The sequence below is a fragment of the Typha latifolia genome, chromosome 8, assembly GCF_019914945.1.
Source record: "Typha latifolia isolate L0001 chromosome 8, TyphaL0001v2, whole genome shotgun sequence".
Lineage (NCBI taxonomy): Eukaryota > Viridiplantae > Streptophyta > Magnoliopsida > Poales > Typhaceae > Typha > Typha latifolia.
The window spans coordinates 499407-515879 of record NC_133093.1 but is presented as its reverse complement, the minus strand read 5'-3'; the positions used below and the strand labels follow the sequence as shown (position 1 = coordinate 515879).

General features: G+C 38.6%; 4 protein-coding genes across 12 annotated transcripts; 2 read left to right on the top strand and 2 right to left on the bottom strand.

The window, feature by feature from the left end:
* The first annotated feature begins 555 nt into the window (after positions 1-555).
* On the top strand, positions 556-2376 carry LOC140794017 (protein ECERIFERUM 26-like). Its single transcript, XM_073145824.1, has 2 exons — positions 556-1048; positions 1340-2376. The coding sequence occupies exons 1-2, from the start codon at positions 608-610 to the stop codon at positions 2180-2182; spliced, it is 1284 nt and encodes a 427-aa protein (XP_073001925.1). The 5' UTR covers positions 556-607; the 3' UTR covers positions 2183-2376.
* Positions 2377-2918: 542 nt separating this feature from the next.
* On the bottom strand, positions 2919-5510 carry LOC140793924 (pentatricopeptide repeat-containing protein At5g66520-like). Its single transcript, XM_073145698.1, has one exon. The coding sequence runs from the start codon at positions 5281-5283 to the stop codon at positions 3340-3342; it is 1944 nt and encodes a 647-aa protein (XP_073001799.1). The 5' UTR covers positions 5284-5510; the 3' UTR covers positions 2919-3339.
* Positions 5511-6105: 595 nt separating this feature from the next.
* On the bottom strand, positions 6106-9871 carry LOC140793773 (uncharacterized). Its single transcript, XM_073145460.1, has 4 exons — positions 8735-9871; positions 8524-8667; positions 7433-7618; positions 6106-6553 (listed from the first exon to the last, which is right to left on the bottom strand). The coding sequence occupies exons 1-4, from the start codon at positions 9680-9682 to the stop codon at positions 6473-6475; spliced, it is 1359 nt and encodes a 452-aa protein (XP_073001561.1). The 5' UTR covers positions 9683-9871; the 3' UTR covers positions 6106-6472.
* A 4105-nt stretch (positions 9872-13976) lies between these two features.
* LOC140794490 (myb family transcription factor IPN2) lies at positions 13977-16285 on the top strand. 9 transcript variants are annotated; one of them, XM_073146563.1, is made up of 6 exons: positions 13977-14379; positions 14508-14584; positions 14718-14775; positions 15006-15066; positions 15206-15278; positions 15390-16285. In XM_073146563.1, exons 1-6 carry the CDS (start codon positions 14211-14213, stop codon positions 16029-16031), a joined length of 1080 nt encoding a protein of 359 aa, XP_073002664.1. In that variant the 5' UTR covers positions 13977-14210; the 3' UTR covers positions 16032-16285. The 9 variants fall into 9 exon arrangements, with proteins under 9 accessions (XP_073002664.1, XP_073002665.1, XP_073002666.1 ...); XM_073146564.1 differs by having other exon boundaries at positions 14014-14379; positions 15209-15278; XM_073146565.1 differs by having other exon boundaries at positions 14014-14379; positions 15396-16285.
* The last annotated feature ends 188 nt before the right edge of the window (positions 16286-16473 follow it).

The window sequence follows — 16473 nt, the reverse complement described above, 5'->3', positions numbered from 1 at the left end:
CATATCTAACTCAACTAATTTATGTACCTTTTTGGTTTTTATATACAAAGACAACTTTGGCTCTTTAGCCCACCTGTCTCTCAACAAATCCAATGCAAACTTTTTCTTTCTTTATTTAAGGATGATGTGAGCTAATGAGCAATCTTCCATCCTTCTTTAGTGAACATATAAAGATAAATAGAAAGGAAGGAGAGATAACTTTCATGAACTTAATGAGTTCTTTTTACAAGCCATTTCACAGGCTGAACAACAAGTACTAAAAGATTGCGACCAAGAGAAATATCTGATTTTTATAAAAATGAACACCACCACAACTACTTCAATCTAAGGAATTTTATGTCCTTAAACTTTATTGAGAGAAATCTCCATTATTAATTGCCACCCAACTACCCATCTCTTTCTTTATCCTTTTTTTTTTGGGGGTGCCAAGTACCAATTTTAACTACCAACGGTCCCGCCATTTAAATCTACTATGTGTCACAAGAGCAGTTCACCTCCCTTACCACCCGGCTCTATTCCCCCTTCAATATATACTCCCTTCTAAGTCCCCAAAATGCCTCAATTTATTACCTCTTCTCTCTAGTTCACTCCCATATCAAGACAAACAATGGTTGTTCTTGTTAATGGCGAGTCGAACGCAGTCTATGGCCACACACTATCGACAGTGGTGCCTGCGTCGGTGACCGGAGAGACCGTCGCCCATGAGCTAACCAATATGGATTTAGCCATGAAGCTACATTACTTAAGGGGTGTGTACTACTTTAGACAAAGTGAAATCATTAATGGCCTAGCGATTTTAACGATAAAAGAACCGATGTTCCCGTGGCTCGATGTTTACTTTGCGGTGAGTGGAAGAATATGGCGATCATCGGAGACTGAGCGGCCGTTTGTTAAATGTAATGATTGTGGTGTGAGGATCATAGAGGCAAAATGTAGTAAGACGATTGAGGAGTGGTTGGAGGCGAGTGAATTATCTCAGTGGAGGTACCTTGTTTCAGATAAGGTGCTTGGTCCAGACTTACACTTCTCTCCAATGGTCTATATTCAGGTAATCCTTTGTCTTCTTATCTTAAATTGATTCTATACTTGTTTGCAATGTAATATCTTTTTCTTAGTGTTCAAATTATATGGTTAGCAAACTTACGGTGATCTCAGGATTTATTTATTTTTCTCGGTGCGGTCTGCACCTTCTGATTTGTTAGATATTTTGTATAAGAATACTTCAGGCATATAACTTTGTTTTCCTAGTAAGAATGACAATTATATTACCTCAGAAAGTGGGCGAGAAAATGGTAAATAATAACTCATAGTATTGCTCTAACAAATTTTTGGGCACCAGTTCACTAGGTTCAAGTGTGGAGGAATGGCAATTGGTTTCAGCTGGGCTCATGTCCTTGGTGATGCAGCTTCAGCAACAAACTGCATCAACTTATGGGGAAAATTACTTGGTGGTAGTCCACCACCCAAATCTTATACCCTCCACAATACGCAGAAGAAATCAGAAAAGGCTGCAAGAGATTCACTTGCCTCTACAAAACCACTATCAGCAAAACTAGTTGACTCTGTTGGAGATTCTTGGCTATCTCCAAACAATTGTAAAATGGAAACATATTCATTTCAAATCACTGATGCCATGCTTAAATATCTGATGCAGTCAAGCCAAGCAACTCCTTTTGAGATGATTTCAGCTCTAGTTTGGCAGAACTTAGCAAAGGTTAGGGAAGGGAAAGAGCTCAAGACAGTAACCATATGCAGAAGTGATCTTCCACTTAGAGGCATTGGGAATTTGAGCAATGAGCAGAAGATAAGCTCTATCGCTTTAGATTACTCTGCTGACGATGTTGAGCTCTCAGAGCTAGCAATGCTGATAGCCAAGGAAGGAACTGATGAGACAAAGATGGTTGAAGGACTGGTGGATAAGGATACTGGCAAGCCAGATGTTGTAGTTTATGGTGCAAATTTGACCTTTGTTGACATGCAAGGGATTGATCTTTATGGGCTAGAGTTGAAGGGTGAGAAGCCAGTTCATGTGGAGTATAGCATGGATGGAGTAGGCAGAGAAGGTGCAGTTTTGGTGCATCAAGGTGGTGATGGCAAAGGGAGAATTTTAATGGTGATCCTGCCAGAAGATGAGATTACACAGCTAAGGGAAATGCTCCAAAGTGCATTTGGAATTGCTTGAGAAAGATGATATATAAGAATTTCTAGTAGCTTTTCCAGAAAAGTCTGTCGTTTAAGTTCACTATTATGGGTTAGGAGTCTTATTTTGTAGAGTTTTGTCATACTTCTGGAATTTCAGTTAAAAAGCCATGAGGGTTTTGTAAAGAAGGTTTATCTATAAGTCAAGGTTGTGGTGTGCAATTGTCATGCTTCTAAGTCCAGTGTAATATTAATGTCATTTACAAGTTGCTTGCCTCTTCCTCTGAAGCTTCTAAATATCTGACCTTTTCTTTGTTAGGAAAATGATAACTAGAAGCCAACTATCTCTCATAGTTGGATTTGGCAGTATAAATCCTTTTCTCAAATACCTCCTCAATTAATATTGATGGGCACTGAGCAGTGGTTAACAGTAGGGTTATATTTTAAAAAAATCCAATTAGCAGGGTGCTCTATACTAAATATATCTTACATGGTTACATGAATAATTTGCAGGATAATTCCACTTTATAATCACTTCATTAAACATAGAACAAACTCATCTTTCTTGCATATAAGGTCTATTTTGATGTAATCATGTATTTGCACAGGTATGCACTGCACCTGTGAATTGTGAAATACATTAGAGTGTACTATTCTCATCGATGACAGATTTCACTCTTTAAAGGAGAAGCGTCATACCTAAAATAAGCAATTTAAGAAAGCCAAAGTTACCCTTGTTTGCAAGCAACATAGATTTTGGTTCATGTTCCATAATAGGATTATAAAGTGAAATTATCTTGCACATTATTCAGTTTTATGTGGTCAGGAATATATCTGCAAAAATAGATAAACTATCTTGCAGATTATACATCTTACAACCGGAATGCACCTTCGATACACTCCCAAGTTTTTCACATTATATATTATAATCAACAGAAACCTTTTGTTCATCATCTAACTGTGCTGAATTGTGTGCACTTCTTTTTCTTGATTGACTGCAATCAATTTGGCAGTAGTTTGATAAACTCAATACCAAGTTTGGTTCTCCAATCTCCAATTCCAGTGACTTGTTGTAGATTTGCATTCTGTGCATGTAATCACCAGTAGTCACTGCAGGAGCACAAGCCATCTTTGAAATGATGAAATCTATTAATATCTCCAATTCCAGTCTTGTTGTAGATTTGCATTCTGTGCATATAATCACCAGTAGTCACTACAGGAACACAAGCCATCTTTAAAATGATGAAACCGATTTATATCTCTCACTATGATTTCTCGCTCATAGATCTTTGATATGAACTTAATGGCCATGTGACAATCACCACAAATACGAAGGTTCTTTGTCACCCTCAAAACTGTACCAGGGCATGTGTTTAGAAGGCCAAAGGCAACTGCCAGCTTTTCACTGTGTGTAATAAGATTGCATTCCTTCTCTTCCTCACTCACATCATGAAGCACAAAACTGGTGTCTGGAACATATCCTGCAGCCTTTATCTTCTTTGGCAAATCTTCCAACAGCAAGTAGATTTCTGTTGCCTGGGGATGAGCCTTGTCGCCACCAAAGAATACATGGAGTTTTCTGTTGATCTCAGTCCAACTACAGCCGGGGCTCTTTCTAAGTCCACTGCCCTTGAGAAGAGCTCTTAACCTATTCACCTCCTCCCACCTTCCAGCCTCTGCATACATATTGGAAAGCACTACATAGTTGCCACTGTTCTCAGGCTCCAATATGAACAATTTGTTTGCTGCAATTTCTGCAATCTCTAAATTCCGATGAGTCCTACAAGCCGACAGAAGTGCACCCCAAACACTTGGACCAGGTTCAAGCTCCATCTGGTTGATCATTTCCATGGCCTCCACAAGCCGTCCTGCCCGGCCAAGAAGATCCACAACACAAGCATAATGCTCCAATCGCGGTTCCACATTATAAACTGCCCTCATTGAATCAAAATACTTCAAACCTTGATCAATCAGCCCAGAATGGCTGCACCCAGAGAGCAAACCGGTAAATGTGATCGCGTCTGGTAAAACTCTGCATCGTACCATGTCCTCAAATGCTGCTGCAGCTTCAATGCCAAGCCCATGAGACGCATATGCAGTGATCATTGCATTCCAAGCAACAACACCTTTGTCATTCTCTTTGATACGATTGAAGCACTTATGGGCTTTTACAAGGCTCCCACACTTGGCATACATAGTGAGGAGAGCAATCAGCACAGTTGGATGCAAATCAACTCCCAATTCACATGCATAACTATGGATCCCCTCACCCTGTTCGAGAGCAGAAGAATGCGCACATGCTGGGAGCACACTCACAACTGTCACCCAGTTGGGCTTTACCTTCGAACCATCACTCCTCATCTCTTCAAACAAACCCAATGCTCTTTCCGCAAGTCCATTCTGTGTATATCCTGAGATCATGGCTGTCCAAGAAACAATATTTCTCTCGGGCATCTCGTCGAACAACTGCCTGGCGGCATTAAAGTCCCCAACTTTCATGTACCCAGCAATCAAGGCATTCCAGGCCGAGGCATCTCTAACACCCATTGCATCAAACAGGCGACGGGCATCCTCGATCTCCGCACATTTCACATACAAATTAATCAACGAGCTGCAGGCGTAGAGGTCCAGCTCGAGACCACACCTCAAGCATTGCGAATGTACGGCACGTCCAGCCTGCAGGGAGCCGATATCGGCACAACATTTGAGGACGAAGGGGAAGGTGAAGTGGTCGGGCGGGAGGCCGAGGGCGAGCATTCGGCGGAAGACGCCAAGGGCGTCGAAGGGAGAGCCGTAAAGGGCGTGGCCGCGGACGAGGGCGTTGAAGAGGAGGTGGGAAGGGCGGGGAATCTGATGGGAGAGGAGGGTGGCGGAGCGGAGGTCGGCCGAGCTGGAGTAAAAAGCTGCGATCTTGGCGGCGACGAAGGCATCGATTTGGACGCCGCGAAGGATGAGGTGGGCGTGGAGCTGGCGGCCAGGGCGGAGAGAGCCAGGGTTGCGGGTGAAGAGCTGGAAAAGCTTGGCGTAGTCATGGGTTGGGATAGAGGTGACGGTGAGATGGGGAATGGGATTGGGATTGGGATTGGGATTGGGATTGGGTTGCTTTGAGAGGATTCGGAGGTGTTTGGCACCTAGAATGGGCATTAATTATGGGTCGCTTTGAGAAGATTTGGAGGTATTTGGCACCTAGAATGGGCATTAGTTTTGGGTGAGTTCAAATTTGCTTTTATATAACGGCTCTACTCTTAATAGGAGAGAAGTCCCATGAAGGTATTGCAAATGAAAACAAACGATATAGCATATACTTTGTTAATAGTTAACAAACTATGAGGTGACAAAATATAACTACATAAATACACCTAACTAGAATTATCAACTACTATCAGGAGAGATATCAACTTGACAAAGTAGAGTGTTTTGATATGGTGTACTCTCTCTCTTGTGAAACCTTCACAATTTTGGAAACTGCCTTCATGGGGGCAGAATAACAGCTATAACCACTGAAAGCTCAACTATTACACTTGATAAAGAATAGAGATTTGTTGCTAAATGATCGAAATACGATTATAATGGATGAATGAGAGAAGAGAGAAGAAGATAATAATTGAAACAATAATTGAGTGAAGTAATATCGTTTTAAAGATAAAACAACAATTAGAAGAAAAAAAAAATTAGATGGAAGATGAGAAGAGCGAATAGGTATTAGTAAACTAATATTGAGATAAACTATTATTTGGTTACTATATTAATATAAAGAGATGTATAGTTGAATAAGGACCAACATTCAACCTGCAGAAACAGAGTGACCATGTACAAACCATGAATGTGATTAGGGGCAGGAATAGGCAAATAGGCAACTGTAAACAGTATGTATAATAATGGAACTTCACAGTTTTCTTTACAACTGAAACTTTCAATGGAGAATCAAAAAACATCAGCTCTAGTAATCTCAATCTGTACACATCATTGAAAAAGAGGAAGATGATTTTGGCAGGTTTAATTCTTGTTACAGAGTTCGATACTGAAATAAATTTCCTTTTAACTAACAAACTGAATCAACAAAATAATGGGATCACTCACTTGTGCAGCTTAGAGATGCTTACTCTTCAGGGAACATATGCTCACTTTTAAATACATATTTCCAAGTTTTCACCACCACCAAGCACCAAAATGTTCCCAATTGTCAACATATCTCATCGATGATTTATTCAGGTAAACAAAATATGCCAATAGGATAAATATATTTCAACAACTCTCTGGTTCAAGTAAATTCAGTTGATCTTCTCTATAGCAAAGCACAGGGAGATCTTAAAGCAGAATGTAAGACAACTCTCTACTTGTACTGCTGGGAAACCTCCCAGACAAGCTTATCCATAAATTGGCATTTCTTGTCAAAGCCCCAACCTGGATTGCTCTGCAATGAGTAGAGAACAAAAAGCAAGATGAGGTAATCCTGTACCATCAATCAATAAATAATTCACATTTTCTAAATTTTGATTTGCACATCATATAATCAAGGAAATTGGTCAAGCAACAGAAGCAAATATTCCACATGGAAAAAACAATTGCTAGCTTGATTCACTAAGTAAGTTAATATTATGTGCAATATGATTGGCCCTTTAGCAACACATTGCACGGTCAAAAGACTTTCTTTTTCCTCAATTGATTGATCTCATATCATAAAAAACTAGTACATACCAGTTCTACCAACATCATTTATCCAATTAGTGCCTGGCACAAGCTTATGGTAAGGCTTTGGATTTTAGGAAACGAATGTGATTGGGACAATAGGGAAGATGACCATGAAGAGACATTTATCTTCACAAGTCAAACCACGAAGAAAAATTATAAAAAAATAAATTAAATGAAGCATAACTATAATCAATGCAATTCAATGTTCAGCTCAGGACCTCAGGTTAAGCATAGCCTGTTCCACCTCTAAACTTAGTTGACCAGAGGAGACCAGAGTCATTGTCAAGTCAAGTTGTGATTGCTAATATTTTATTATTTTTTGACATTTCCTACTTTCCAAGACAGATTGCACTACATCAAATAGTACACCACACCTTCATAAACTTTAAAAAAGACTTCCTTTATTCTAGCAATGCCTGAGACTTCAAATCAGTGACTCCTTAATTCTTGTCTGTGTTGAGAATAAGAAAGGCAAAAGTCCCAAACCAAAGGGTTTTCAAGTAAAAACTTTTAGACAAGTCTCTTATAACATGTCTATGTTGAATTATTGACCACTAAACCATTAAGATATGCAGAACATGAGCTCTGATAAGGAACAAACCTGAAGAGACAGAAGAGCTCGATCCGTAAACCTCCTTACAGAAGAAGGTATATTCTCTGGGAGAGTATTTGCCACTCTCTGCAACTCCTGCTGTTGTTCTTTCGCGGTAACTCTATCAGGACCACAATACATATCCATTAGTTCTTTCATATAGGGCGCCTTCTCCATCGTCTCTTCTATGGCTTCCTGATAATGCAAATCAATAATAAAGACAGAGACCAGCAATTGTCACAATTAATTTTAGCTATGTTCACGATGATACTAGAAGATATTAATTACAATACTTACAGATATCAATTACTTATAGCATATCATTTAAATACAAGACAGATGTATTTTTATTCTCTGTAATGTTGAAGATAAAGTTTTAGTATAAAGCTCAGCGGAAACTTCCTCAACAAGGTTCTCTTTGAACAACAAATAGGAACATTTGAATGAAAAAGTTAATTTCTTAATTGGTAAAGCCAAAAGGAGCTAAAAACAGAATTAGAGAAAAGGGCTACAAAGAAAGAAAATCTACGGACAACAGCTAGGAACATTCACCCCACAAGACCTCACAACTATAGAAACAAAATAAATAAGCAAAAAAGAAAAAACAGCAACCAAGGATATCAGATAAACCCAATACATGAATTAAATATTACAGTTGTAACATATCTGAATCTGAAATGTATTCCAATTTCAGGATAGAAATTTCAGATAAATAGGATATGTGTCATCCAACAAAGGGCCACTAAAACCGTAATTGTAATCTTACCAACAAGATCGGCTATTAAAAAGAAAATAACAACTGAATATAAAACTCAACCAGATTTATTACATCTCAGCATTCTTCACGAGTTGCATGTAACATAAACAAGAACATCTTTAACCCACGATATCAATATGGGATTGGTTTTGTTGGTTCAAATTCTGTATCTCCCAACCTCAAGAATATAACAACATACAGATAAAGGGGGTAGAAATATCAAGAGGCAAATAACTCATGATCAAGAATTATCAAGTATTAATCTAAGTTACAGTTTAAAACCATATACAGCACTACGATATTATGAACAAACATATGGAATGGTATAGCAACTAGAAAGTACCTCCCACTCTTCTTGGCTCTTGATCCCCTCATATGCAATCAAAAACGGCTTCGCCTTCTCCAATGCATCACGGAGTGACATTGGTGGCTTCTCATCGATATCAGGATTATCAAAATTAACTAAATACTCTGGCTCATATTCAATCTGCACAAAAGAACATATAATTAACATCACACAACAGATACAAATGAACCAGTCTCATGGATCTTACCATGTTATTAGTATGCAGAGCATCCAAATAAGCATCCTCCATGGGTGAAGGCAGCGATGTCCAGCTCGTCTCTTCAAAAGCATCGGTCAAAACCTTCATCTTTTCCTCCCCGAGCCGCTTCTCGAGCCTCTCCCCATCAGCATTATCTCCTAAATAAAGCCCCTCCGCTGATTCATCGCCCCTTCTATCACCAAATCTTCCACCCCGCCCTCTACCACGAGCCATCCCTCGCCCTCCTCTCCCCCTCCCGCGACCCCTCGTGCCAACAGGACCGCTAGGGCCGCCGCGAGAGAGCACCTCTACCGCCCTTCTTACCGCCTCCTCGCGCCCCATCTTTGTCCCTGGCTCGACACCAGCACCGATGGGAGGCTGCCTCCGGCGGAGGTGGCGATTCTCTTCCGCCGGCCGAGCGGTCGGTTCACCGGACCGGGTTGGCTTCCCCCGGCCGGTGCCGGGGAGCAAGGGGGAAACAGCTTGGGGAAGAGGAGAAGCGGATACGTCGGGATCCAAGAACTGGTGTTTTGGTTGGGATGGGGAAGGGGAAGAGTCGTCGTCACGCTTGAAAAAGATGGGCTTTTTAGTGTTGGAATCGGGAGGAGGAGGAGGACCAATGGAGCCACCGCGACCACGGCCGGAAGAGGAGATCCACGAAGTGAAGGAGGGGAGGATGGGGGAGGAAGGGTGGACGGGTTGCCCGCGGCCATGCCCGAGACCGGGACGAGAGGCGAAGAGGTCGCCTTCCTCGTCGGCGTCAGCATCCTGTTGGCCAGGGACGGCAAGGCGATGCGGTGGCGGAGGACTGGATCCCCGGCCACGGCCCCGGCCGCCGCCGCCTCCGCCGGAGAAGGTGGAGTACGCGGCGGAGGCGGCGGTGGAGGAGGAGGAGGAGCAGAGGAGGGTTCGTGCGGCGGAGGGGTTCGCGGTTAGCCTTGCGATGCCTCCTCTCATGGCGATCGGGCGGAGTCGAGAACTGACGGTGGGAATACTATTGCCGTTTTAGGGTTTGGAGTATATATATGCCGCTGGATCGTCCGCAATCGGGATTGCAGGAAAATGCTACAGTCGACGTACTTTGCAGCACCTGATTGGCTGCCAAACCTATTAAACTTTTTCATTTCTTTTATTCATTTTTCTTAGACAAAATTCTTCCATGACTTCTAATTATATTACCATTTATTAGGTCCGAACACACTGGGCCGGACCAGCCCGGATTTAAATTATGAGGCCTGATCTCTTAACCTAATGGGTCGGATTTAGACTTGATTATAACCCTATTAATCCGACCCGACTCAAGATATTAATATAATATATCTTAAGATAATTTAACATATACTCTTATAATTCTAAAAAATTATTATGATCGACTATCCATCGAGTTTGAAGGCTCGGGCTTAAAATGATGATGATATTGTGGGTCTATTTGGGCTTGAAGTTGGACCTAATCTAAACCTAGCTGACCTCGAAGAATGCTCGATATATATTTTAATAACATACTTTATTCTATGTCAAATATATTATCTTCTAATTAGGCTAAAAATAAATAAGTCCGTCTATTCTTACTCATAAGAAGTTGAAAAAGATAACTTCTTAGTTTATTTTTTAACAAACAAATAATAAAAATAAAAGTAAGATAGTTTCTGATATTAACCACTTCATTTTTTGTCTACTCCTCAAGTACTTTAGGTATGAATTCAACTTCCTCTTACTTGGATTTAAGGTGCTAAGACTGCAGCAAAACTTCAGCCTGAAAGCATATATGCTTATTCAAAGGAGAGAAACAAAAAGGAAGTAAAGACTAAAGAGAGTAAAGAGAGATTGAAAAAGAGATCCAAAGGGACATTTTATTACCCATTTCCAAATGCTTTAGAAAAGCTTGTGGATGGATGTCTTTAAACATTTGTATATTAAAGCTCTCATCATGATGAAGAGATCGTTGACTAGATATTTTACATGTTTACACACTAATGTAGACATAATTGCATGAGAGTTAACAAAATATATATATATATATATATATATATATTCATAGATTTCATGAACTAGAAAATTTAAGTGGACAGCAATGCCACTAAAAAGGTTTATACTAAAACCACACTGCGATTTGAAAATTTGCAACTCTCTAAAATCCATGCCTATAAAAACTCAAGCACTTAACTTCATTTGTTGTGGAAATCAAATCAAGTGTAATGAAAAATATATATAATTATCTTCATAGAAATGCATTTTGATATGATAATGTTAAGAATAGTTTGATTATCGACAACTTGCTTATAATAGAAACTATTGGCACAAATGATGATTATTTGGTTATTTATATTATTAGTTTTGAATGAAAAATCTAACAACTGCAACTCGGTCTAAATTACAGTAAAATCTGCCAAAAGCTAATTGTATAAAGTTGTGAAACCATAGAAACCAGGGATCTCTTCCTAAAAAAATTACTAAAAAATTAAGTTCAATAGTGACTAATACTCCAAGTGGATTCTCTTGCCCAGTTATTCTATCTACAAGTCCAGAGTCATCAGAATAGGCTATGAGCTGCATGAAGATTGTCAAAAAAAAGGTATGCCTAATATATTTTACACGAGGGAATCATTCAAAAGAGCATCTCTAAATGTGTGCTTCAAATCTAAGCTAACATGTTTAGTGGATAAAAGTTTTAGTGGATATAATTTGGTGCTTAATGAGCTAAAAGTTAAACACCAACTTTGTCAAGTATAAATTTAAAATGAAGGCAGCTTCTTTTGCACGAATTTCTAATAAGGAATCTTTTACCACTAATGAAGGATGGAAATTGCTAAGACTATTGCATTTTGATGGACTAAAAAGATCACCTAAATCCATATCATTTTCCACATTTTAAACTATCATTTAAAGAAGAGATATTATTGTAAAGTATTACATGCGGTTAGTATAAGTGGTTGAGATACTATAACCCTAGCTAACCGGACGTGCGTGGATTGTGGTGGAGTTAGCCTATTGTGATATATTTCTATGTGAGAGTTGACCCTAATGTTTGGTCTATAATATTATCAAAAAAAAAATATGTAGCTAAGATAGTTAATCTAAAATTGAATTATGAAGGTCACTTAAAAGGAAAATTTAATGTAAGTTCTAAAAAGTTGTCATATATCAAGAGGTAGAGAGAATATAGGAATTCATTCAACTTCATTCCTACTAATAATATATCACTTGATCATATTATTATTTTTTCTATATGAATATATTACTTGAAAGTTATCTATATCCTTTTTGATAAATATTGTGGTGAATTTAACTCCAATAGGGGGAAAAAAGGAAACCCAGTCTAAGTACAGAGAAGTTTTGAGAAGAATATTTGATATAATTGTCAAAGAAAGAAGCATCTATTCCCTTGTGTATGGGGTTAAACTACGTATGCATTTCCACAGAGAGATAAGGAGGAGAAGAGAGCTTTTATATTTTGTTCTTCTCTCACCCATCTTTCTCCACTTTCTTTGTGGGTTCCACATAGCATTTGACCTATCGTGTATATATATACATTGTTTGGATTTGCATGATGCTTTTTTAGTGACATATATATCTCTTATTTCTATGTGTGTGTGTGTGAGAGAGAGAGAGAGAGAGACAATCTTCTATTCTACTAAAGCTAGCCATTGTGTTGAGCCCAATAAAGGATAAGGTCCCCCCCATGCACACCCATACCAGAAGTGGTTCCACTCCAATGGACTTTTTGGTGTGATGTCTATGTGCTTAACTACCAACACTTACATATATGGGTAATTACACATATATCCTTTAGCCGATAGGATTATACTTAGATGGTTAATTAAAGAGACTTATATTATATGAGTATTATTGAATTTATTTTTGGGTTCGAATATTTAACTTGGACCCTATTAATTTCATGTCTATCTCATAAATTATGGTCGTGTTTGCACATATATATATATATATATGTATGTATGTATATATATGTATATATATATAGTTTCATTTATTTTTTTTTGTGGTACATTTAACTATCTAATTATGTAGATGACTATCTTATCCTTTAATTTATCTCTTTCTTCTATCTAAAATAAGGATAAAATAATTTTTAGAGTTGGCATTTTCTTAACTGAAAAGTTCGGGAAAATTAGATAGTTGAGGTAGTGAATGTGGAAAGAAAAACAAATTGAGAAGGTGGGTGTGAAAACTATATATATATATATATATATATATATATATTGTCTGTCCTCTTCTCTCATTTATATAGATTATAGTGCAGTCCTACCCATTAATCATTAATGCATGTCATAATAACTGCAATCTTAGCTGCACTTTTCATGCAGTTAGACAAGAAACTTTAGTAGTGTGTAAGTGGTGTTTACACAATATTGATTGTGACCTTTTCAAGAATTCAAGGAAGGGCAAACAAATATAATGATGATGATGACAATGATTATGATGATACTAATTGTAATGTCTACTTACATATTATAAATTAAAAATAGCCTCATTTGCTCACACAGGGGTAATATTTTTCACTCTCTATCTCTTGTAACCATTTGGAGGGAAAAAAAAACTTTTTTTGTCAAGAAAAAAGGAAAAATATAGAATATAGTGGGACTTAACGTTCTTTATATTGAAAAGAGGAGTTCGCTATCTATTATGAAAAGATAAACAAAGCAATTCAATTAATTAAATAGGTTTTTAATAGAGAAGAAAACATAAGACATGAAATAGAGAGAGTTCAAAGAAGCTCATTTTCCAATTTTGTCAGTTAGATCATCTTGAAGAAGTTTGGTGAAAAGGTAAGGTAAGCAGTTCTTAATTAGGTAGTATAAAAAAAATTAACCTTGTGCTGAGCTTAAGAGATAGTAGCTTCATTGGTGCCTCAGAAAGACAACATAGAATTCTTTATTAATTTGTCAGACATAATCATGCAATCTAAGTCCAGTTCCATATAGTAAATTTGAATTTTGATATCATATAAGAAAAAAATATCCATTGTTCGGCAACACTTTTTTTTTTTAAAATTGTTTTTTGGTAGGGCTGTAATTGCATATAAGGGCAATATGATTGCATGGGGGTCTCTCATGTCCCCTAATATATTCATAAAAAAAAGCTCCTAGTGACTATAGAAGAATAATACCTCTAAATAAAAGCCACCTCTACCCCCTCCCCCCCTCTCTCTCTCTCTCTCTCTCTCTCTCTCTCTCTCTCTCTCTCTCTCTCTATCTCTCTCATCTTTTGCCAAAGGGAAGGTCTCCAAGTCGGTGGCCTTTATCACTCGGTTAGAATAACATCCCATGGCCATCTTTCCAATAGAAGAGAGAGAGAGAGAGAAAGAGAGGAGGAGGAGAGGAGAGAAGTTGATCAGGCGATGCCCCTCCTCTCCACAAAACGAACCCTATTCCTCCATATATGCCATCTTTTTGTTCTTGAATCTCTTCCAAATCCATAGCAGGAGAGAGAGAGAGAGAGGAGAGAGAAAGAAGAGAGAGAAGAAAGAATGTTCCCTTCCAAGAAGCCAACTACTATGAACTCGCATGAAAGGCCCATGTGTGTCCAAGGGGACTCTGGCCTAGTTCTCACCACCGATCCAAAGCCACGACTCCGGTGGACCGTCGAGCTCCATGATCGCTTCGTCGACGCTGTCACTCAGCTGGGAGGACCCGACAGTACAAAGCTCACCTTTCTTCTTCTTCCAAAAAATCTTAAGTAGCCAGTAGTATCTTGTAGTGATCAATTATCTATCTATATATATATATATATAGATGACAAAAAGTATTAATTCTTGATCTTGTAGAGGCTACTCCAAAGACCATCATGAGAGTTATGGGTGTCAAGGGTCTTACTCTCTACCATCTTAAGAGCCACCTTCAGGTATATATATATGCTTCTCTTTTACCACTGGTGAGATTTTTGCAGTCTTTAGAGTTAGTTCAGATTTCATCTCTCTCTCTCTCTCTCTCTCTCTCTCAATTAGATATATTATTTTGAACCCTTTTTATTACAGAAATTCAGGCTAGGGAAGCAACCACATAAGGAATTCAGCGAGCACTCAGTTAAGGAAGGTCAGAAAGAAACTTTCTTTCCTCTTTAATTTCTAATTCTTAGAAATTTTAATTCAATTTTTCTTTTAATTTCTTCAACGAACATTCATAACTTATTATGTTTGTGTTTTTAAACAGTACTCCTCTCTCTCTCTCTCTCTCATCTTTCCTTGCTAACTGTCAATTTGCTATGTATATATCTTGCTAAGGCAAGTAGTCTCTGCGGCTTCTAACTATCTCATGAATTGCAGCATTGGAAATGCAAAGAAACGCTGCCTCTTCGTCGGGAATTATGGGCCGAACAATGAACGAGTATGTTGCTATTACTAATCACTGATGCTAAGAATCTTTCGTGGCACTCTTCATATGTATTTCCTTGTTAATTTTATTAATAAAGGTAGTATATATATATATATATACTGAGATTCTTCGAGGTCTATAAATCTTTTAGCAGGAATGTGCACATTACCGACGCACTCAGGATGCAGATGGAAGTCCAAAGAAGACTTCATGAGCAATTAGAGGTGAAGAAAATATTTCCTAAAGCTTTACTATTTGTGTCTCTTATTCTTAGTTACTACTACTACTGCTGCTGCTGCTGCTGCTTATATTAATGTCCATGAATTTTGGATTAGGTGCAGAAGCACCTGCAGATGAGGATCGAGGCTCAAGGGAAGTATATGCAATCCATCTTAGAGAAAGCGTGCCAAACTCTCGCCAGCGAAGGCGTGGGTGCAGGAGGTTATAAATCTCTAGGAAACCAAGGAGTTATCGACATCGGTACAATGAAAGAAATAGGATCTCCTATGAGTTTCCCTTCTCTCCAAGACTTAAACTTATACGGAGGAGATCAGATAGATATGCAGCAACAAATGGAGCGGCCTCTCGACTGCTTCTTTCCTACCAACGATGCCATTTCACTAGGCAGGAAAAGGCTCAATCCTTACAGTTCAAATGGGAAGAATCCTATGATGTGGGCCGACGAACTCCGCCTTCAAGAATTCGGATCAGCTGGGTCATGCATGGGCTCTCAGCAAGAACCATCTAGGAGTGATCAGCTTCAAATTTCACCATCTATGATGGAGAGTGGCATTGACATGGACTCCATGGCAGATGTTTACGACGGAAAGCATGATACTGGAGGCGATAAGAAGTCCGAGAATGTGCCGAAGCTTGAAAGGCCATCTCCACAAAGATCTCCTCTTCCCATCGAAAGGATCAACCCCATGATCCTAGGCGGCGCCTTAGCTCAAGCGAGAAACTTGTCTTATGGGTGAGCTTTTGTTCATCTGTGAAGCGAAATTAGTTACTCTTGCATGGATAAATAAAGGAGTTGAGTGAAAGTGTCAAAGTAGACCATTAGGTCAGACTAGAAATAGGATCTCACGGCCAAGCATTAGATGTTTGATGCTAGTAGAGGTAGTAATACATTTTATGCTGAATATCTTGTCTCTTCAAGGATGAGGTGCTGCTTGTAAAAGTATTTTAGTATTCTTGCATGAGTTAAAGAGAAACTTGGTTGATGCATGCATATTTAAGTGCATCACTGAAATTGTCTGATACTAATACTTAGGATGTCAAAAATATAATTCTCTGTCTTGTCATTTCTATTAGATGTTTAATATTCCTTCCTCCTCTGAATCATGAAATATGTACTTCTAATCTGTGGTGATAGAATATTGTTATGTTACTACTTCATGCATGTTATTTTCTTTAACC

Excerpts from the sequence above, each read along its gene's own strand:
- LOC140794017 (XM_073145824.1), top strand. The coding sequence starts at position 608 with ATGGTTGTTCTTGTTAATGGCGAGTCGAACGCAGTCTATGGCCACACA. Across the intron at positions 1,049-1,339 it reads CTCCAATGGTCTATATTCAG|TTCACTAGGTTCAAGTGTGG; the intron begins GTAATCCTTTGT and ends TTTGGGCACCAG.
- LOC140793924 (XM_073145698.1), bottom strand. The coding sequence starts at position 5,283 with ATGCCCATTCTAGGTGCCAAACACCTCCGAATCCTCTCAAAGCAACCC.
- LOC140793773 (XM_073145460.1), bottom strand. The coding sequence starts at position 9,682 with ATGAGAGGAGGCATCGCAAGGCTAACCGCGAACCCCTCCGCCGCACGA. Across the intron at positions 8,668-8,734 it reads CTCTGCATACTAATAACATG|ATTGAATATGAGCCAGAGTA; the intron begins GTAAGATCCATG and ends TCTTTTGTGCAG. Across the intron at positions 6,554-7,432 it reads GAGCTCTTCTGTCTCTTCAG|AGCAATCCAGGTTGGGGCTT; the intron begins GTTTGTTCCTTA and ends TACTCATTGCAG.
- LOC140794490 (XM_073146563.1), top strand. The coding sequence starts at position 14,211 with ATGTTCCCTTCCAAGAAGCCAACTACTATGAACTCGCATGAAAGGCCC. Across the intron at positions 15,067-15,205 it reads ATGGGCCGAACAATGAACGA|CAGGAATGTGCACATTACCG; the intron begins GTATGTTGCTAT and ends TAAATCTTTTAG. Across the intron at positions 15,279-15,389 it reads GACTTCATGAGCAATTAGAG|GTGCAGAAGCACCTGCAGAT; the intron begins GTGAAGAAAATA and ends ATTTTGGATTAG.